We start from the raw sequence: 22857 nt of genomic DNA, 5'->3' as shown, positions 1-22857 counted from the left end.
AGTGATTGAAGTAATAAGGTAGATTTCTTAGAGTGCCTGGAGCAGCCAAAGTTTTTGCCATTACCTCTGTGCTGCGAGGTTTTAAGGCTGAGAGTGAGAACGCTACTCAATAGTAGGGACAGTACGTGAAGAAGGTATTCTTGGCTGATAAATAGCCTATAGTCAAGGATGCTGAGTCTTTGTATGTTTTAATATTTTCTTGGAGACCAAAAGTAATATTTAGGTCTGAGATATATTTAAAACATTGTATGTTGTTCATGCTGATAATAAATAAGTCTCTTGATGTGCTGAGAGAGTGGCAAGTTGTGTTATTCTTATAGCACTTGTGTAGTTTTAAGTGCTAAAAGTTAGCCAACTGTGTGTGTGTTATTTGTAGGGCACTGTTGTGGTTAGGGTCTGAGTGTGTGTGTATCTATGTACTGTATGTATGTGTTATTATTTAGAGTGCGGGAGTAGACCAATCCAATAATGAACTTGACAAGTGTAAAGGGTAAATAAACGATAACACAAATGTATAGTTACAGCAAATGCATTACAAATGGTCCAAATTGCAAACAAAATCTACTTTGCCTTGCCAGAACACAGCATGACTCATGATTGTAGTTAAAAAGGATGTCGGGATCAGTCTGCTTAGCTCTTTTTCTGCTTCATTCAGATAGCTAAAAATGTAAAACTGACTTCCAATATTTACTTTTAATTTGGCAAGGTACAAGAGGCTGCATCTGATATCTAGACTCTATTCAATACTGTAATATGCGTTGCGTTTAGTAGCTGTTATAAAGGGGTATTCTGGGACGTATGAATATGGTTATTTTCAAATATAATCTTCTTTTTCTGTCTGAGAAGGAACATTTGTCTGGCCTGTAGTTGGTCAAAACAGACAATAAAGTTTCTTAGTTTTGAGGAATTAGATCCATGTACATGGCATGCTGCTGAGATTTTGCCATTCGATTTGAAGTACTCTCCTGTTATTTTAGAGAATGGTTTACCTTTTAATTTTACTGGGTTGGGATATTCGTGTTGTTCTTCTATATCGGTCTTCCAGCACAGGCAGTTTGTCAGCGACCAATTTTTAAACATTTGCTTAACATCTTCAAGCTGAAAAGTGTATAGTCTGTAACTCATTTAACCTATGAGTGAATGTGTCCTCCATTAGGTTATCACCAAAAGGCCAGAATCACATCATTTGATATTGTGTATTGTAGCCATGTATTGATGCCTGTTTTGCCAAAGAGCCACAGAACTTCATGCTTTACCTGCCATAACTGAAGTTGGAAAATTCATGCTACCAGTTGGGATGGTGGCTTGTGAATATCAGGCAAATCCCTGACCTGGATGATCCTTCAACATTTGGAGGTTGAGTGGTTGTAGATTTTTCAGTACACTGAGGAGTAGTGCTGGCAACAAACCCATCAGAAAAGTCAGTGCAGTTAGCGGCATGTTTTTCACTCACCATTGCGACGTTGTCAAAATTTTTAATGCCAACATCATACTCTGTAACATTTAGTTCTGTTAATATCCTTTTGCTAATAAAGCCTAAAAGATATGTTAAGGCGTTGTTTAGGCTTATCAATAAGCCTTGCTCATGTTTCCCTCCAACGAGACGTACCTACACAACCGGTCAGTAAGTTACTAGTTGATAGTCTCCTGCTACTGTCATGTGTTTTGAATGGCTGTAATTGGCAAACTTTAAAGTAGGTTTAATTTTCTAAACCTTGTTACACAGATGCTTGTGTAAAATAGCCATTCACATATATGCTTTCCAAATACTTTTTAACAATTAAATTTACTCTTGTTGTGTGTGTACATGGGAAACAACGTAAGGGCTCTACTGTTTTCTGATCCTTTCTCTTTCTCCTTCTACAGACTGAGTGACTGACAGCCCTACTATTACAGACGTCCTCTCCAGTGTCCGTCCTCCTGGACCCACTCATTTTTACCGTCTTCATTTATAAACCGGCAAACCAATTACCTACTTCTGTTCTATTTGGACTTGTGTCTGTAAAGACATTCTCTTACTTAAATGTCTGTTGATTTACTTAAGAAAACTGTCAAATTAAATGGGGTTACCACTCTTTATCTGTGTTTGTTGTCATTTTACATTTTTTTTTAGTGATAAAGTTGACATTGGCATTTTTTCTGATATTGATATTTTAATCAATAAAGATAAATATTAAAATTTGCAAATGCAGTATAGGCAAACATTCATTTCAAAATAAATAAATAAATAAGCTAAGTTACACAACAGAGTGGGTCAATATGAAAATTGTGGACATAGCCTTCCCAGGCTCTGTACTGGCACTGTGCCTGAAAAGAAGGAAAGCTCTGAAAAAAAATTCTTTATTATCTTATTCCTTTTGTATTCCCACCAATACTGCAGGCCCAGTTTTTTTATTCCACATATGTGTAAACACAGATGTACCATGTATGTGTACATATAAACAGTGTACATACATCCTTTTATGTATGTACATTTACATATGTTTTGTTACATATTGATTTATTCATGAATAAAATAATTACACAGGTTTAACAAAAGGAGAAGGAAACATGATATATTAAATTTAAAAAATGGTATGTAACACAGAATACCAGAGAGATGACTTCCATAGTAACAGAACACAGCCTGCTACATGCTAACCTATGAGAGATGATAAAGAAATGGATAATAGCTCAGGTGATATAATCCTTGTACAATGCAAGAGAAAAGTGCTTGGCATGTTTACACCGGCACCTGAAGCCAAATAAAATCTTCTGCTAAAATAGTTTTCCAACAATGGGATCTATTCATCAAGATGTGTGCACTTACAATATGCAAACAGAGCAAATCACATTAAGTTACTTTTATTGAAAAAAAAAATCAAACACATTATACATACAGTGCTTACTAGACTATATTTTGAATAAATTATTCAATTTTTAAATAATTTCCTTTTGTTTTAACCCATGGATATTTTAATAAATTGACTATTTTGAACATATTCTGCTTGTATTGCACTTTGATGCAGTTGTTGATGAACAATGATTGGTCTGTCTTGTTATCATGACATACCATACAACATAGTTTCTTCCATTTTCTGCATTTTGTGAAAATTATTCTGAGGAAAAAAGTTTCACTGACTACACAAAACTGTCCTTTCACTTCAAAAATATAAAATATAAATCTTGTGACTACTATTTTTTATAATATTATCAATGTGCAAATTGCAACTTTGTACAAACTTTTGCACTCTTCCACATCGTTTTGGAATTATCAAGTAACAATGTGTATTGTATCCAAGGCAGGCAGGAATGAGGGACTGTTTAATGTGGGTTGCTGTTTATTTTAATAAATGTGCTCTTTTAAACTGTCTGTATTTGGTACATTATACCTTTGCACAGTTCTCTTTACTTAAGGCAGTAAAGACAAAATAGTCCCAGTTACTCTTGTAATCCAGTTTACTCATACATGTAAAGTGGTAAATGCTGTTAATGGTACTACATAAAACATGTGTGAGTAGTATTGGTAAAATAAAAAATGTGTTTAGATATATGAAGAATTATATTTGGATTGGTTCATATGCTGTGTTTGATCCAGGGCATGATTTGACTCCTTGTAGGCCTAAAGTGGCATTAATTGGAAAAGGGAAGAAGATGAATTGACAATTTTTCTTCTATTAAAACTTATATATATTTGAGATACGTTGCTGTGGTTGGGCTCGCACTTGATCATACATACAACACTGGCACATGTCCCAAAAGGTTTGTAAAGGTGTATAAGTATTTTCATGCTTTAGATCCAAAATGGCAGAGCATTGCATTGACTTCTGACACTTTAGCTAATTATGTTTGTGAATGAAAAATGAGCTATAGTTTTTCAGTAGCAAGTATAAGCTTTTGTGGTGGCATAGTAAAATTTGATGTTAGTCATACATCAAATGTTATTTTTTTCAGCCAGTTTCAGCTTATTCTGATCCACCTACTACAATGAATAAGATGGGCCATGGCAGAACTTAAATCTTTACTGTGCAAGTGCTGTGACAAGAAAGGAACAGTCTGTTGTACCTACCTCATAGTAGACCATGTTTGAGATGGCAGTGTAAATGGGGTATGAGAGAAGTGTTAGATTACTCAGTACTTGTTCCACTGGTATTTTAATGGACAGACTATTCCAAGCAATTGCATGTGTAAGTGGCTATGGTAAGGTTCCTATAGCTCTGCTAGGCAGGCATCCTTTTTGGGTGAGGGTTTGTTGTGGATGTGCTGGTGCTGTTGTATACAGTGCTTCAGCTCCTCTAAAACTCCACATGTTATGAAGTAGAATTATTTATGGACAGATTAAAATTTACTGGAATAACACCTCTCTGAACAGTGAATATGCAGCATGTACATAGCAAAGTGGGCTTATATTTCCAGAAGCACATTTAAATGCTTAAATATGGGAGACTTAATGGGTAAATCCCTTTTAGGGAAGTGTAATTTACATCTAAACTCACCAAAAGAGAGAATTGGGATTTGCTTCAGGACCAATGGCATATTACCCTGTTTAGACACAAAAACCATGATGGCTCTGCCAGTTCCCTACAAAGAACATAAATAACTTACTAAATAAAACCATCATTAGAAATAAAACACTGTGCCTCATTGGTTACTTTAGGCTTTAAGAAGGCTGTAACTCAGGGATTTCTCATTTGTGTGTCTCTCTCTCTGTTCCAGACTGCAGTGGATACATCTCATTTAGCTAAAGGTAGCTAATAAAACACTTTTATAATTATAACATGTTCCTTTTTTTAAATTTAATTTTAAAGCACTCTACAGGCTTAGATTTTTCAAGCACACAATCTTGTCAACATGCCTCCTTGATTTTGTTCATGTCAAATACGTTGTATACCTATATAAATAGAAAATAAAATTGCTAAAATCTTAAGTAACTCTGGATAGGTACACCGTCATTCGTCATGGGATTGCGACGTTGGTATGATGGAGAAAACAGTTTGAATTCAGGCAGGAATTTGAAAAAATACCAGTCAGATATATTCAAACTGACCTGTGTGCACAACATTGGTTCTGGTGTCACACTTTCCAATCAAGAGTGGTCTCAAATTTGGAAGCATAGGCACATCATTGCTCGTACCAGTCTCAGCTACAATAACCTCAGATTAGGGGCATTGTTGAAAGATGAGAGCAGCACATAGAGAGACTTTTAAATCTGATGTAAATGCATTGATTGAGGCTGTAGCTGTTCTTAGTGCTGGAATTGGTATGATGATTAAAAATCTAGATAATGGAAATGACACAGGTATGGATGAAATCTGGCAGGAAAGCATTTGATATCGTGGAGTGTATTGTGGTCTTTTCAATGTTGCATTTCCACAGTTTTTAAAAATGGGAAAAAAGTGTGACCCAACGGCCGAGGGATGACCTTGCACAGCAACACTGGGAAGCTACTGCATGGCCAGCTAAACCTCATATCCACCAAGAGCAATGTGAATTTTATCTCAGCAGTTTAACAGTAGCCCAAGTATTTATTTTTGTACAAATATCTAAAAGGAAATTTTAGTTTGCCAATCCAGTTTACACGTGCTTTGTGGGCCTGGGAAAAACTTATGACCTCCTACCATGCTGGTTCTTAAATCTCAAACTGTAAGATTCTGGTGCCATTGCTGTGTGTCTTTTGGCTGTGGTATTTTCAGAGTTGTGTTCACACACTTACCATTAAGTCAAATTAATTTAATAGGAATGCGGGCCTCTGCCAAGGATGTCGCTTGTGTTTTCTTCTGGACAAGATTTCAAAGTGCAGCTGTCACTTGGAGAGCACTCAGTTTGAGAACCAAAGGACTGTCCTTTTCGACTGGATTGCAGCTGCATCCCATCATGTTGGATTAACAATAATCACCTTCATATCTGAGGTCATGGTTTTCTCCTTGAAAATAGTATTTTGTTTATTGAATATAAGAGATGAACAGCTTTCCCAGGTAGATCAATACTTGTACACTGGGGTCTTTTTTACAGATTAAAAGTAATTGTAAATTTGATAAAAAATTGGTGCAACAGTGAGAATTTTGTACACATACATTGTTATACATAGCTTTGCCAGTCAGTCAACATTCCCATCCTCACCTAGAGTTATGGGTTCTAATTAATGACAAAAGTAGAACTAAATCATGACTAAAAATGGCCATAAAGAAGTTTCTAATCAAGTTAGCTGTGATACGTGAAGAGCTCAGCATTATGGGAGGACACTGGAATAGGAACTTCTCTCCTCCAGGTAAAGTAGAGCTGATTTTGATGTTTTGGATGCGTGCCATCAATGCCTGTCAGTGGCAGAAAAGTCAGGGACATATCAGGCTTGAATGGATTATATATTTTGATAGTCCTTGGAACATTTCTGAAGTTTTCAGGAGGGTCAGGAGGATAGATAGAGAACCTAGCTGGTCGAGCTGTAGATTTACTACAGCTGTCACAACTGTCATTGATTAATGAATGTGAAGAAGTCAAAAGTATGAACATTTACTTTAACATCATATTTATATCATCCTGATTGTCTGTTGTAAAAGATGGGCTCTGATGCCCAGCCACACTGTACTGGATAAAGTAGGTTCAAATAATGGATGAGTGATGGTCTAGATTATTAGTTTCTTTTATTTTTAATCAAACAATCCTTCAATTATTTTATATAGCAACTATAATGGTGATCATGTTCACAAAGTATTTAAATAACTGACTAATATTTATTTGTATGAAGCGACCTTTAGTGTAATGGGTCACAAACAAGTGACCACTTAAATTCTTTACAACATGTAGTAACTTTCATTATAATCACCACTAAGCTCCGTACAAAGCAGCTGAAAACACTTCAGGGCTGAACACTTCATATTGGACACAAATCTGCTAATAAACTGGTTCAATAGATTACATTCATACAAAGATTCAGCTACACTTATTATATAATTATACAATTTATTAGGTTTAATTTGTGTATTTATCAGTTTTAAAGGTTGATTATGTGGTGTAATTCTTTTTGAAACTCAAAAAATCTCATTGTGAATATACTGCATCTAAGTATTTAATAATCATACCTATTTGTCTGATTTCATTTGCATTAGTCTTTTACGTTGTACTTTTTCAAAGTCAATGTCTGTCAGGTCCTCACTTTTCAATTTTATATGCACTTGTGTGAAGACAAAAAGGGTCTCTTTTGAAAGATTAGGCATAGTACTAGAGTAAAAAGGAGACAAAATGTGATTCTAGTCTACAAATATCATACTTGTATATTTATCTCTCTGCACCTCCAGTTCAATATAAATGTAACATTAGATTATAGTCATCCTTACACTGATTCTTCAAATTAAATATTTTATAAATACAATAATGCACATCATTTTTTCCAAACAGATGTTGTGCCATCCATTCATATTTCACACACTTAGCTCGATATGAGGTCATAGTTAGACTGAATATTTACTTGCAAGACAGGAATCATCCCCGTATTGGATACTATTCCATCATAGGGTACACTGTTGCTCATACTCTCACTCACTAATGCTGGACTGATTTAGAGCAGGTAAAATTAATGGCTTTGCTTGAGCATGTCTATGGTATATGGATTGGCAATAATGATGGTAGAAAGTAAAAACTGTACTATTAATTCTTTCTGAAAAGGCACCTCACTGGGCTGTATTCAAGCTATGCTGCAAAAAAACTGAATGAAAAGAGTGAGGGTTAGCTATACAAAAGAGCTGGTAAACCATCTCCATGCCAATCTAGGAATAATTCTATTTCCAATCTTAATAGCTGAATGTTTTGAAACTTCTCCTTCTATAACATAACTTCTTCTTAATTAAAAAGGTATTAGAGATAACGTAAAAGTTATGGGCACCTGTCGCTATTCTCCCTTTGCCAGTTCTCATTGTTCATCTTCATTTTCATCAATATTCTCCTGCACAAGACTCATGCTTTAGATTTTGACCTTTTCAGGTTCATTTTAGCCCTGGGACATATCAGCTACAAATTAGTATATTGATTGGGCTTGAACTGTCCAAAATGAAAGCCCTTTTGGGAGAAGATTTTTTCTCATATATAAGATAGGACATATGATCATCACAAATCCTCTTACAGCAGTTTTTGTAAGTGATTTCAAATTAGCTTTGGCTATCTGGTAATAAACTGACTATTATTTCCTTCACTGTATTCTTTATGAGTCAACTAATTCTGCTCAGTTTGAAGAATCCGAATGCACCCTCCATAACTCAATGGAAAATTATATTTTATATTATCTGAAACTCAAAAAAAAAATCAGATTTTCCTTGTGTGTAAACAGTGCACAGCTTCTTTAGAATCTTCATTAATGTTATTCTAAAATAGTTTTGCTGACCTCCCATTAGTGTTTCTATTAAACTCCTATGATTTTAATTAAAAGGAGGTTGGTATAACACAGTGATCCCCCATTTTAATTACCATTTAGCTTTCTGTTGTGGGTGAGGGTGGGTATTTTAGTTTTTGTGATATATGGGATCAAATGTATGACTTCTTTACATCTTTTAGTTTTGTTTTTCCTGAAACTTTTCTTTTGTTGTCCTATTACATAACTGATTTTATTAAAGGTAAAAAATAGCATATCTATATATTGTAGCAGACCTGGAGCTCTGTATTTCTGCCTGTTTTATGAGTCCTTCATTCTCATGCTCTTAAATAAAGTTTAGTAAATGGTAACTTGGAAGGGATTTAAGATGTATTCTTAGTTTGGCATCTGATGATTCGGTCAAGTTTTGTTTCAGAGTTCTGTAAATACATTGCTGTATTTGATGGTTAATTTAGAGAAATAATAGAGAAAAAATGTGTGCTCTTTAGCAATGTCTGTCAGGGCGTGTCAGACTCTAATTACTATAACCACATAATGTGTTTCATTTGTTATGATACATATTCTTGAAATAAATAAACAGTGGTTAAGTTTCAGAATGAATAAAAAAAACAAGACAAATAAAGTCAATGCTCAAAACATATTGATTACAACAGGAAGATCATGCTCTGGCAGTTTCCTTTGTAAATGAAAGACTGGAATGCTTTGCTAGAAATTCCGTTGCTCCTGTATTATTCAAAATGGCAACAGTGGTATCTCATTCTCAGTGTTTGCCTCCGATACATATTATAAATTAATACTTCCAGATATTTCTGAAAGAAAACACACAGGTAGTAAATAATTTAGTAATACATATTTTAATTATTTTTCACTTTGTTCTGTTCTGCCAAGTGCACTAATATATTGCTAGAGTCCTGATTTTGTAAATACATTGAGCAAAGGTATATGCTAAATAATAAAGCTGACATCACAACCCTTACATTAACTGAATAGGTACATTAGTGATTATTGAGGTTAATCCATACATCCAAATGTAGTACAGGGAGGTACTTTAAATGTATCCTGTATATGTGCAGACAGTTTCCCTTACAAACATTTTGTTAATGTTGTGTTTGTCAATGCATATGATAATTGAATGTAATTCGTCATTAGTAAGTATCCTGAGTGTGATCACTGTTCCACTCTTATGGTAACTAAATTTGAGATAGAACTTCTTGATTGAAGTTTGACATGCCTGAATCCTGCCCTTGATTAAGCAGATGTCCTCCCATAAATGAACATTTACTAGCAGTCTAATGATTCAGGCTGGAAGGACAGACACCTCAAATTAGAGAGACAGAGAGAAAGTGAGAGAGAAAGAAGAGTACTAAGGAAAAATAGCAGAATTTCCCAAGTGGTGCTCACTTGCAATACACATTTACTAAGTTGTTAAAGAAAACACATGGTGGCTTGGAAGGTTTCCCAAAACATGACCTGTTCTGCTTGCATTTCAGACTTGTTCACATGGAGTAATACATTTATGATGCCTGGGAGTGTTTGCATTATGGAGGGCTGGGAAGTCCCAGGCTAATCTACAAAAATTCATTGGAACAAAACAGAAACCCAGGGTGGGCAGGGCTTGTGCATGTACTATTATGGCATGGAACCCAATGTTTTGTTTTTTTATTTTTATGTTTTAAGGCAGCACAAAGATTTGGAATAGTCTCCCTTGGAAAGTAATAAGGTAATATTGGCTTATCTTTCATTCCCTCCTGTTCACAAATTATTTACAAAAAAATTTAAATTTATGGAAAAATGTTTTCTCTCTCATAGAAGCTGCATTCATTATATTTCAAGCTAAACACGTTCTTCCATGGTCATTACTTATTTGCTGCTCATTGATATAAGTTAATTGTGATATTTCTTAGCAACAGTAATAATCCAATTCACTAGAAGATTAATAAAAATAAAAGGACTCTTTCTGGATAACCCTACAATTATAAATCAAAATGTTTTTTGGGAATATGAAATGTTTATTTACCTATAGATGGATTTGAATGCTGGTACTTACTTAAAATGTTTTTATGCTGCACACTAATAATAAACAAGGTTATATATTTTTGCACAAGAAAGTTAAATATAATTCATTTACAAATGTAGTCCCTAGCACCTGCAACTGCCTAAGACAACAATCACACCTAAATTGACATGGATAAACATGAGACTAATGAAGCATCCCAATCCAGACCAATATGGTCTACTATGGCCATCTGACCTGATATGGACTCCTGGTCCATGAGAAGGAAGAACCCTAACATGGAGATATATGACAGGGGTCAACCCTTCCATCTTAAATTCACATTGAGATATGTGAAACATTACAACAAACTAAGCAGCCTGTCTCATTTTGCATTGATTTAGACCATTAGCCCCAAAACAGCCCAACAGATTGACATGGAGATGGAGAAACAGGAAGATGTGTCAAAGTATTTTATTAGCTGAGTGTATAATAAACTGGAAACCTCATCCTCACCTGTAACTGCTGATGTACCTAGACCTGAGAGATGACCAAATTTAGTAAGGACCAATCTACATTAATATGGAAAAGGACAGTCCCCTCTGCCTCATTATCCAATGGTTTAGGGTGGTGTTGTCAGAATATTAATGATCCATATGAACCAGAATGTGATTGCAATACACATATAACTAAAAAAAGTTTGAGGGGCAAAGAAAGAGGAGCCTAGATCAAATGACAGTTTCACCAATACAGATGAATGCAACATCAAGCCAAGTAAACTCCATCTAAAAGCCATTTCTGTCTGTCTTGCTTCCAGAACAATGCAGAACATCATCAAGGTGACAAAAGAATAGTTAGCAACTGTTACTTCTTCAGCACAGCCTATCATATCAGTGCATTTGCTTTTAAAATAAAACCATGACAGCTCAATAAATTAGAGGAGTGTGAAGCACATGTAACCACAGACCTTGCAGAATTATATGTTACTGTGTGACAATCTGCAGGGATGTGAGACAATTTGGTTAATTCCAGATTCACTGGAACTGTTTTTTGCTGGTGTTGCTACCCTGCAGTGCTGAGCATTCAACTCAAAAGTTGGGCAAACACAACCTAGTAACAGTGTGCTCCACCCTTAACAGTTGGGCAAAGTCCAGCAGGTATGGTTTTATTTAATAAAAGAAAACAATCAGCAGATAGAAGTAACAGTTCTTGAATGGCTCTACTTGTTGGTAGCTAGCAGACTACATTATTGCTCTGTGCTCAGGATAAATCTCTGTCCTCAGGACTGCCATACATGTATGGATCTCTCCCAGGATCCTGGATAAATTCTTCTTTTTTGTCCCAGTCTGTGGCCCAACCTCCATTATTGGAGAGGGGTGCATGAGTGCTGGTGGCCCCATATCCACCCCCAGAAGCAAGAGTGGTGCTATGATATTCTTCTGTCTCCTCAGCCAGTTCATCTTCATGGATGAAGCCACACTTCTCATCACTCATTTCCTCTGGTTCAGCCCAAGGTTGCTTTTCTCCAGAGGCAAAGAGCCCATAGAAAATCACCCCACCATAATGGACCAGAGATGCTATGAGGAAGACGTATTGCCACTCTTCACGTGTCTAAAAAGAATATCAAAACAAAACTTAGTTTCATCAACCTTAGACTTGCAATAAGAGTGGGCACTCAAAATGACTGTCCCCTAGAGATGAAGAGTTTGTAATATCCTCATTCATTTTAAAGAATCATAGTAGGTTGTCTGGGATACATACATAGTTTTAGTGTTGATACCACAAGTCTTTAGGACATCACATGCAGTCATATGTGTTTGCTTTCTTCTTTGGTCAGCCCTCAATATTTGAGCAGAGCAAGCAAATACCTAGACGTCTACTCCTTTTTTCCAAGTATAAATTTAATTTTTCTTATATAAGGTATGTGCCAGATTAAACTTTAAGGCAAGCTAATAACAAGGGAATCTATGTTTGAACTTTAAAGCAGATTGTTCTTGCTTTAGTGTTTATGAGTCCAGATTTCAATGCAGATCACTTGCATGTCAGTTTGGAAAACATTCCAGATTAAACTCATGGTTGGGTAAGTTTGTTTTGTATTGTTGACTATTCTCAGGTGTTATGGATCTAATCTATAAGACTAGTCATCAGAATGGACACTAACAAGTATGGAAAGCTGTGAACCTAAGATCAGTAATCTATAAAATGTATGTGAAGGAATTTGCATTGCAATGTAGAGTCTTCTGAGATGATGAGTTTGAGTGGAAATTCAGACCACTGTAATTACACATAGGACCACACTGCTAAAGATAAGATGTAATTAAATTTGAATGACAATGCAGTTAACTATGAATTGTCCATTCTAAAATGTAAATCACATTTGGGTACAAATACATACCCGGAATGCAGCCTAAGCAATAAACTATACTGACTTACCTTGTGTTTAGTCATTGCACCCACTATAAGTGGACATACCATGCCAGAGAGTGTACCCACACCATTAGAAATGCCCATCAGGATGCTGGCATAACGAGGAGCAATGTCCAGGTGATTCACATTGAAACCTGTAAGTGCAGAGAAAGTCAGAGTCTTCACAATATATTCCTACGTGTCTGTAATGAGTTTGGTCTTCTAAGAAGCAGTTTACACCCATTTATCTTATTTGAAATGAGTGACATCCTTCGAAATTGGGACCTTGGCATGCTAGAAGGACTTGGGAAACTAAATTTTTCTTGGAGCTCCATATAGGTTTGCCCATTGCAAATTGGTCTAAAGGGACAGATATGACAAACAACAGCCCAAAAATGTATCTCTCGTGGTAGGCTAAAATAAATGTATGAAATCCTACCTGGAGTACTGATACCAGTACCCATTCCTGAAGGTGGGCATAGAGGTGGTGTTTGTAGGTGACTACCAAGGGACTAAGAGCTGATGCATGTAGAGTGTTCAGATTCATCTTTAACAATCTGTATGGGCCCACATTTTAGGCTCTCCAGCTACAAAGCAAAGTGTGAACATTGGGAGAAGTGTCAACTGGGTAATAGACAAGTTGTGAGTGATCTAGGCATACTAGATTTTGTCAAAGTAAACTGCATCTTGGAATGCAGAACCACACCTTTCTGCTAGGGAATGAGCTGGAACTTTTTCAGAAATTTGAGAAGTAGCAGCAAGGTATCATTAGACTCACCTCTATAACCATAATTGGCTCTGGATACTCAATCAAAGTTGGTCTCTCTCCTAATTGGAGTTGCCCATGTGAGAGTCTATGTGACACACTGTGTCATCACTCTTTGTCTATTTAAGTTGGTGGCACGCATGCCTTAGTTATCCAAGTGTGGATAAGATCTTCTTAAACAAAGATGAACAATGATACTTTCTAAAGCTAGTAAGGTGCAAATAAAACAAGTTAGAATATGAATTTTGCAATGTTTTTTTAATATGACTTTTGCATAGTGTTTTGTTATAAGTACATAATTTAAATTATTTTTCTGGATCTGACCTTTGTCATTTTGTCAATTGTGCTTCAATCTAATGCCTTTGACTATCTAGTCTACTATGTTTAATTTTAATCACACTCCCAATAATTTAATAAACATCAAAATCCTTCCATGGTTTTCATAACACCCACTACAAAATTAATGAGGAAGATGACTTCTTTAAAGACCAACTGTATATTTGGCTTTGTCTTTGTTGTGGTATTTTTCAACCCCTTTATACTGCTCCCAGATGTGCTTGAGATGGGAATGTGAGGTGTAGCCCCAAAGTGTAGAGTAAATGGAGTTCATACTGTGATGTACCTCAGTTGCACATATGCAGCTGCGAATAAGCAGTGGTGGAGGCATGGTGTATATCATGCATTAGTAAAATGAATGGCGCAGAATTAGATGTCCAATTCCTCAGTAACAAGCTGCCCTATAGTCAAGTTCCATAAGAGAAGCTTTCACAGAAACAAACACTTTGTCTTGGGATTCATCTTAGGGTCAGAGATTGTCAGGAAGGTGTGTCCTTCCAGCTTCCTGAACACAGTGGAAAATACTGGGGATTGGACTGAGAACTCCAGATGCCTTAAAATATGTTCTGCTCTCTTTTTTTCAAGATAAGTCTTGAAGTGGTTCAGGAAGATCCTAGAAATTCCTTGGGTTTGCCAAGCCCAATAGGGTCACCCCAAAGAAAAAAGAAATTACACAATGATTTCAAAACACCCCAACCTTAAGAGGGTAAAATAAATCTGCTCTAATATCAGGAAAATAAAATAGCCAGAATGTCAGGTGGATTTAAATTAACGTTTTACTAATGTAAAGTTCAAATTGAAATGAAAACTGGCTAATCATACTATATGTATCAAAATCATGCTTTACTGTTTGAATTGTAATTGACAACATATTACACTGCAGTACTGGGATTCATTTCTAATCACCTGATGTGATAGATGTAACTCATCCTGCATCGATGAACTAATTGATTTATATTTTGTTTAGCTCCTTTCACAGTAAGCACCAGTAGAAAGTACTATACATTGTCTACATGAACATGTTGCATATAAACACAGGCCTCAACACACAACCACAGAATTTTCAATATTACCTGATATTGCAAATCCACTGAAACCAACAGCAAGGACTAAGAATGAGATGGCAACACCCTTGGTGTGAGAAAATCCAACTACAAGCAAAAGAGTGGCTTCCATTCCAAAACCTACAAAGCAGAACCATCATTTCAAGCAAAATACAAAGAAGAAAGAGAAGAAGAGAAGATCATACTGTATTTTGATTATAGTCTCTATCTTAGCCTATCCTAACTGTACATAAAGATGTAAACCAATGAAAGAAATATAACTGGGACAAATATACAGTTAGTTAGGCCCCTTGAACCCATATACTAATACTTTATTCCTGTTTCTAGCTAAATAATTATTTGGTGCTATCTTTCTTAAATCTCAGCTCAGATGTGTATTTTAATGTACTGTACATTTCAGATCTGTGTTGTTCTCCAGTGCGATTCTGAATTGGGTCCATCATGTTTCTTGTGATGTCATTTTTGTTATTGTTTCGTTAAATGGTTCATCTCTTTCATCAAACAGGAGAGGATACTCATTAACATAGACAGTGAAGATGGTTCAATAAATGTTATAAGTTTCTCTAAAATGTATGATAAATTATTTCAGTTACAAACAAATTCAATTTACAGAAAACATGCATTTATATTTTAGACAAGACAAATTAAAAATCTCTATAACTAGTGATTTGGTAGCATACTTGGTTAAATTTTCAGTCTGGGTCTTAAGAAATGGCTTAATTTTATGTTTTTCATTTTATCATGGAATAAATGTGTGAAGTAAAAATGGGGACATTAAAAGGGGAGACTTCCTGGCAGCTAATAAAGAGGTGTAACTTTAACTAAATTTACCCTAGAGACATGGTTTGAAAAGAATATCATTGCCATGCAGCTTAGTTAGAATATTTTAAATCATTTGAACATGAGGAAATTGTCTCTTATATTTAAATCTTGTAATAAGTTGTTCTGGTGAAACAGCAAGATGTTTTAAATGATTGTTATAATGTAGAGAGGATAGAGGTTTCACACCAAAGTTTAATTTTCATGAATATAAGTTTGGCAGAGTTCTGATAATTACCAATGTTATTGTACTGGAGATATTGCTTTATTGCAGATATTGTTATTATTATAACAACAACATAACATTTTAAAATCTTTCAATCTAATTAAAGGTTGTGTGGGGGTCAAAGTCTAATTTTCTTTCATCAAGTTCAAGGAAGGAACCAATCCTGGACAGGGTTCCAACCTTATGCAGGGCTGTGTATGGGGGAAGTTGGGAAATTCCAATTAACTTTACACACATGACTTTGAGAATGAGTATCTAGAGAAAAATAAATGGAGAAAATGTATAAACTGAACACAGCCAAAGAATGGGTGTGAGATTTGAACCCCAGATGTTGGAAATTTTAGATAGCAGCCCTAACCATTATGCCACTGTGTTATTACTACTATAGGGTGGTCCAGATCTAATTATGCAATTTTCATTACACTATAATTTATTACGTTTATTACATAGAGAATTCACAAAAAAATATTTTTGTTGCCAATAGATGGCAGCACCTGCCCTGCGGGGAGATGGTTGTCAGTCTAACAGCAGGTGTAATGTGTTCTCCTTTTCTTAATTGCATAATTAGATCTGGACCACCCTATACTAATAACAATATTTCTCACTTGTGGGGATCCCCGACCATTCCCTTAAGAAACAGGAATGAGGTTAAAAATCCTGCACTGGAAAGGACATCAATCTACTGTGATGCACCACATGTACAGTACATGATAGAAAGCCTTTAGGCTGTGAAAGGAATCTAAAACACCTGGAAGAAGCCGATGCAAACACAAACTCAATACAACTCACCTTCTTTCTCATTATAATTATTAGGTAGTAATTTTGATTATATACAGATCCTTTCATAGTAAGCATGAATAAAAGGTGATTTCAAATACCCACCAGCACAAAATAACATTTACGATTGATCACTGCTGAATTCCATACAATATTTCATATTGTTCCCTAAACCTATTGGTTTATTGTCCTTATTGTTCTGCATTGATATTATAGTGTTTGACTAATGGTCTCTAGAGCAAGGTTCTATGTTAATGACAGCAAATCCTATAGAAAATTGTATTGGAGTGAAGGAAAAGGCTGTTCTTCTGTTGTTTTAGTGATTGCATTGCAGTTATGCATTATCACTAACAGATAAAATGTATTTTCAAAGAAGATCACTTTATAGCTTTTGGTTGCATGGTTAAGCTCCTTTTGTGTGTATGTGAATGAAAAAAGACATTCTGAAGAAAATTAAAACTGTTAGGCTAATTGAGATGGATGCTTTTGTTGTCCTTAACAAAGGAGCAGTTTATGGGATCTGGCTTACTTACCCCCACAATTCATCATCTTACGGACATTTGTGGTGGACATAAGTTGTCGGCTCCGAAGAAAGTCTGCAAGCTGCCCCCCAATTGGAACAATAATTGTCATGACAAGATGAGGCAATGCAGAAAGCAAGCCAACCTATCAAAGAAGACAAAATGCAGACAGTTGACCAAAGAATGAAAACCAAGTGACAAAATTAACAAAGCATAGGGTACTGAAACAAATTTAGATACTTTGGTGAAAGCACAGAGGAAAGTGAACTAGTTATGAGAATAGCACCTTGCTGATTTCAAATCCAAAGACTTCCTCAAAGTAGGCGGGCTGGCTAATAAGCAGGAGGTAGAAAGTCCAGCTTCTGCAAAAATTGGCAACGATGATTGCATAGACTGGCATTGATGTAAAGAACTTGCGCCATGGTGTTTTGAATTTCTGAAAGAAGGAAAGAAAGAAAGAAAAGATTTTTAATTCAAATATTTACAAAAGAAGAGATTAATGAAATGCTCTAGGCAGAGGTAAAAGCAAGATTTAGAAGATTTGGAGGCACTTCAGTGACAAAATGCACTACCAACACCTCTGGGCCTTATTGGATTTTAATAACAAAGGATATTACACAGTACTTTTTCAAAATAATGAAATGTATATACTTTTGAATGGTGGAAATAGACATCTTTATAATCTAGTAACATAGAAATATAGTATATGTTTTATTTTGTCCGGAGTGGCAATCAGGGGATTGTTTAGTTTTAATCTTGTTATTTGCTATAGATATTTTGAAACTGTGTGATCTGGCTATACTGCAGCAAATGTTCATACTCAGGGCCTCAGGTTACTTCACAGCGCATGAAGGATTAAATACATTTTTATAATTATGAAGTATTTCTGACACATTTCTAATATTCGGTATTAAAACAGGTATCATCCAAAGTTACTCAGGCTCACTGATACCAACAAACCAGTGGTATAGCTGGTCCGCGGCTCAGAAAATTTTAAATAAACAAATAATTGGATGCACTTGCGCTGGGGAGTGGAGCAGGTGCAAGCAATCTGCCAAGAAGACGGCTCGAATCTGGGTTGGTGTGAGGCGGTCAGCCGTCCGTGTGTTGCCTTGCTGGCACGTGCGTGTGATTCAGTCACAAAATGAACTGAAGACTAGCAAAACCTCAGGGCCTTATAGGATTTTAATAACAAAGGATATTACACAGCAATTTTTCAAAACAATTAAATATACATTTTTTTGAATGGTAGGAATAAACATCTTTATAATCCAGTAACACAGAAATATAGCATCTGTTTAGTTTGCCTGGATCCAGCAACTGCTTCCAACCAAATAAAATGGGAGTGCAAGGGATCAGACATGCACGCAAGAACATTAAAGAAAGAGAACAGGGCAGATGCAGGAATGAGCGGGTTCGAGAGAGAAGGCGTGTCCCTGGAGAGGGGTGTGTTGCGGACACTCGGAGCAATTGAAATGGGCCACTCCGGCTGAGCATCAGCGTTGCCAGAGGGTCTGCATTTTCTCACCAAGCTTAGGCCAAAAAGTAGCCCAAAAGTACCAAAACTAGCTCAATAAAACTTAACAAATTGAACAATATAACAGAAATATAAACAAAACTCATCATTTTTTCCCTACTGCAGTGTTTTGTATTTGAAGATCATTGCAAAAACATTCCATATTCTACATGCAAACTGCATAAACTTGTTTCCTTAACTATAATATCAGTCACAGCTAGTGACACAACATGACATTCAGTGCAGCATAGCGACATGCATGAACCATGTCAAAGCTAATGCAAATGGCAGAAAATAAGGACCACACTAAAAGGAAGGTATAAATAAAGAAACATAGCGTATGCAGAACAAACAGGAAGATAATGAAATGAATTATTCATGGTATTCAAGGTGAAACACATCACTTTATGTCTGGTTGTATGACAGTGTTCACTGCTAACAAGAAATACTTCAGTGGCATAATAGAAAAGGATATATGTTTTAGAATATTATCAACTAGGAGAAATTTAAAGCATCAAGTTCATCACTGTCACTGTCTTCCATAGATGAAGCGTAGATGTCAGATGTAAAGCATGATAGCATTGATGCTGATGGCACAAACCCAATGCAACAGAAATTATGTCTGGAAATGAATGTTCAGAATTGCTTCAAACAGTTCTTATTGCTTTCTATTCTGGAGTTTCGTTTTCGTAAGATTCATCTCAGTAAATGTTCTATCCACAGCAGTGTTGCTAAATGGAAGAGATAGGAGTGACAGGGCAAACTGGCCTATTTCACAGAAATTAAAGTTACCATCTGAGTCCATATGATTGACGACATTTATCCAGAATTGCTTGATATCCAAATCATTCGTGTTTGGCCAGGAAACAAAGCTAAGATTGTTCCACTGTATTTTAAGTGTTCCCAGGTTGCATTTGCCATGATATAATGGCAAGAATGAGAGTTGAGACAAGGTTGTTTTTTTCTTTCTTTCAGATGGTCTGAGATCAGCTAACGATTCCAACTGCTTAATGTTTGTTTGGAAGTTTTTGCTGCATCTCCTTCAGTAATTCAATGAGGTAGGAGTGGCATTACCGCTTAAGGTCTCTCTCTACTGGCGACCTTTCCAAGTTCATATCGGCTAACAGAACATGGAATTCAATGCCAAAAATTTGAAAAATATACAATATGAAAGCACAAGTAAAATATACATGTACATATAGAGCAGATAAGTGTAAATGGTTCATGAAGTGGCTCAGGGTGTGCAATATTACAGTTGTGCAAGTTTATAGTGAGGAAATTGTAGTTATAATTACAAACAGTTCTACTGGGAGCACTTGATGGACTGACTGAATGTGTTGATAGCCCTTGGGATGATATTGTTTCTGGGCTTTGAGGTCCATGCAGTGTTTGCCAGATGGGAGAAGTTCAAATAGACTGTGTGTGTGACTGAGTGGAATCCATGCACATGCTGCTGGTTTCCCTGAGGCGGTGTATGCTATAAATGTCCTCCAGGGCTGGAAGCTATATGCTGATAATCCTCTGCACTCTTTACGTAACCTGTCATAGAGTTTTCCAATTAGCTACAATCAGATACAATGAGTTAAAATACTCTGAGTGGTGCACTGAGAGTAACAATGCTAAAGCAGCTATGGTGTTTGGAATAGCTTGGCCATTCTGTGAACCATTATATTGTTACAGGTTGATTACAGTCAGGTACCTTAAATTTGTAACCGATATGTGGTTAATTTCAGCGTATGTGATAAAGCCTGCATCATGGATATGAATCTAAGAAAGAAAGGGAAACCACACAGGAACAGTAGCACTGGAACAGTTTGTAAAACCAAGCCGAAATGTGTGTACACAAGGGGGGGAGGTGCTGTAAGAAGACTGGAAAGGCAGTGGTGATCAATGAGGCTTGGACTGAGAGCCCCAATGTGAGCGCCATGGCCTTTGGGGACCCTAGCCTGGATTTCGATAGGGAGCCTTACTTTGGCCATGGAATGGCAGGGATCCGGACCCATGGAAAGTTGGCTGTGCCTGTCGGCAGGGCAACTCCTCTGTTGCAGAGGAGATGTCAATTTTAAGAAAGATACATCTGTCTTTTAGAAAAGAACAGTTTTCTGCCACATGCTTTATATCCTCATTTTTAATGGATTTATTTATTTTTAATTTTAACCTCCACAGCTCAGTTTTTATTGGATTATTTATTTATTGAATTTTGCACTGCACTTAATAAAAGTACTGAGTACTGTTACACCTTCCCCATGCTTTGTGTGGTTGCTCACCTTATCCCTCAGAAACGTTATCGCCGGTGGTGGGTTCTGAAGACTCCAGCTGGGACCCGGTAGCATGGGCTGACCCACACCGTCACATAGTCAATCGACTAATACATAAGAAGAATATGCAGACCCTGCTACAGTGATGCAGACATGCTACCACACTGCCTATGTTGAAACTTGTGCACTAAAATGATTTAAATGAAATGTGTATTTAACTTTTGTTCACTTTGTGTAATTTAATTTAAAGCAATGTGTCTGCATAATCTCTCACACAGCAAGTGTCCCTTGATGAATAAAGCATAAAGCAGTGCAGTATCTTTGTGAAATAATGCAATATAATTAAATACTTTTGTGAAATTACGTAATCATTTATGCAAAATAATGCCATACATTTATGAAACAGCTCAATATGTTGTGAAATAATGCCACATTTTTTTGAGTGCCAGAAATTGTTCTATTAAGAAAAAAGTTTTGTTCATTTGTTTTTTTTCCGTTCTTTAGTTATTCTTTGTTATATACAGTAACTACCTGGATATTAACATATAAAATGATGTATTTTTTTATTTGGTAGCAGAAATTTAGGGGGCTATTTAGGAGAGAGGTCAGTTATAGCTAATGTCAAAGCACAATTAGACAAGAGATTGATGGTGAAGTTAAAGGGATTATGCTAAAATCAGAAACAAAACTGGAACCAAACTACAATTTTCTTCGCAAGAGAAGTACCAGTTTTTTTTTTTTTGCACAGTCTATCATTTTAATTGCTATAATATTCAGACAATACTTTAAATAAATGAATGATCAAACCCAGACTTTTTGAAGACATTAGAGAGATTCTGTACATCCACTAAAATTTTAATAAAGCTTTCAAGGTACTGTATATACATTAACATAATGAGGATGAAGGAGAGCCAGTTTAGGATATACATTTTTTAATGTTTATATAATAATGATGTGAATACACTGTGCACTGAAACATATACATCGTGTGCTATAACTTCATGCATATTTTAATCCATGCATTCCATACTGAAACACATGTACATTTCAATGAATTGCACACACTTCATAACAAAATGCAGTTTGAAATATTGAAATGTACATAGTATAATTAAAGCTGCATTTCTTTAAAACAAAGTACACCAATGACTGAGCCTCTTATAGTGGTTCAGTCACATAAATGTCAGAACTATTTTATGCAGCATGATTTAAGGTAATTGGAGCATAGGAAAAAGAGTAAAGAATATTTCAAGTAACATGTTTTGTATTTTCTATTAAATGAAATTAAGTTCTGTATTTTAATGCATTCTTGTTTCAGATGTTGCTAGAAAGTGGGCACATGGTGAATACAATTACAAATTTCATTGTACTCTGTGCATGTGACAGTACTATTGCCAATACTACTATTACATGCAACTGTCACATATAACATGGTCATAATGGTATCATAGGTAGTGTCACAATAATGAGACATATGAGTCATGAAAAAGGTTTGGGGCAGACACCCGTATAATTGAGTTCCTGGCTGCAAAGTTGATCAAATGAATACAGCACTGATGTGCACAAAACCGAGTCCAAAACAGAACTGAGAGACTAGGGAAAAGGGGTAGGTTTTTAAAGGGGAAGACAGGAAGTGATATCATAGGGATCGGGCTCATGGTCTTCAGCCATTGGTTTGAGTCTGGATGTGACATCACAGGGGCCAGGGCCGGCAAGGTCTTTTTCCATAGGCTCGGTCCCGGAAGTGATGTCAAGAGAGCCAGGTGGGATCTCCCATGAATGGTCTACAGGGAAGGGAGAAAAAGAGTCAGTGCACTCTGCCACATCCTGGCAT

General features: G+C 36.1%; 1 protein-coding gene across 1 annotated transcript in view; it reads right to left on the bottom strand.

The window, feature by feature from the left end:
• Positions 1 to 2324: 2324 nt before the first annotated feature.
• LOC120542440 (vesicular glutamate transporter 1) overlaps positions 2325 to 22857 on the bottom strand; it is a 162146-nt gene continuing 141613 nt past the window's right edge. The window contains exons 8-12 of the mRNA XM_039774923.1: positions 17536 to 17685; positions 17262 to 17394; positions 14916 to 15026; positions 12768 to 12895; positions 2325 to 11945 (exon numbers count right to left, since the gene is read on the bottom strand). Coding sequence (XP_039630857.1) covers positions 11595 to 11945; positions 12768 to 12895; positions 14916 to 15026; positions 17262 to 17394; positions 17536 to 17685 — 873 coding nt within the window. The 3' untranslated portion in view covers positions 2325 to 11594. The remainder of the gene's footprint in view (positions 11946 to 12767; positions 12896 to 14915; positions 15027 to 17261; positions 17395 to 17535; positions 17686 to 22857) is intronic.

Source organism: Polypterus senegalus, chromosome 13 (genome assembly GCF_016835505.1).
Source record: "Polypterus senegalus isolate Bchr_013 chromosome 13, ASM1683550v1, whole genome shotgun sequence".
In the NCBI taxonomy this organism is placed as follows: domain Eukaryota; kingdom Metazoa; phylum Chordata; class Cladistia; order Polypteriformes; family Polypteridae; genus Polypterus; species Polypterus senegalus.
The sequence above is the reverse complement of the archived record's forward strand: the minus strand, read 5'-3'. Positions and strand labels throughout refer to the sequence as shown.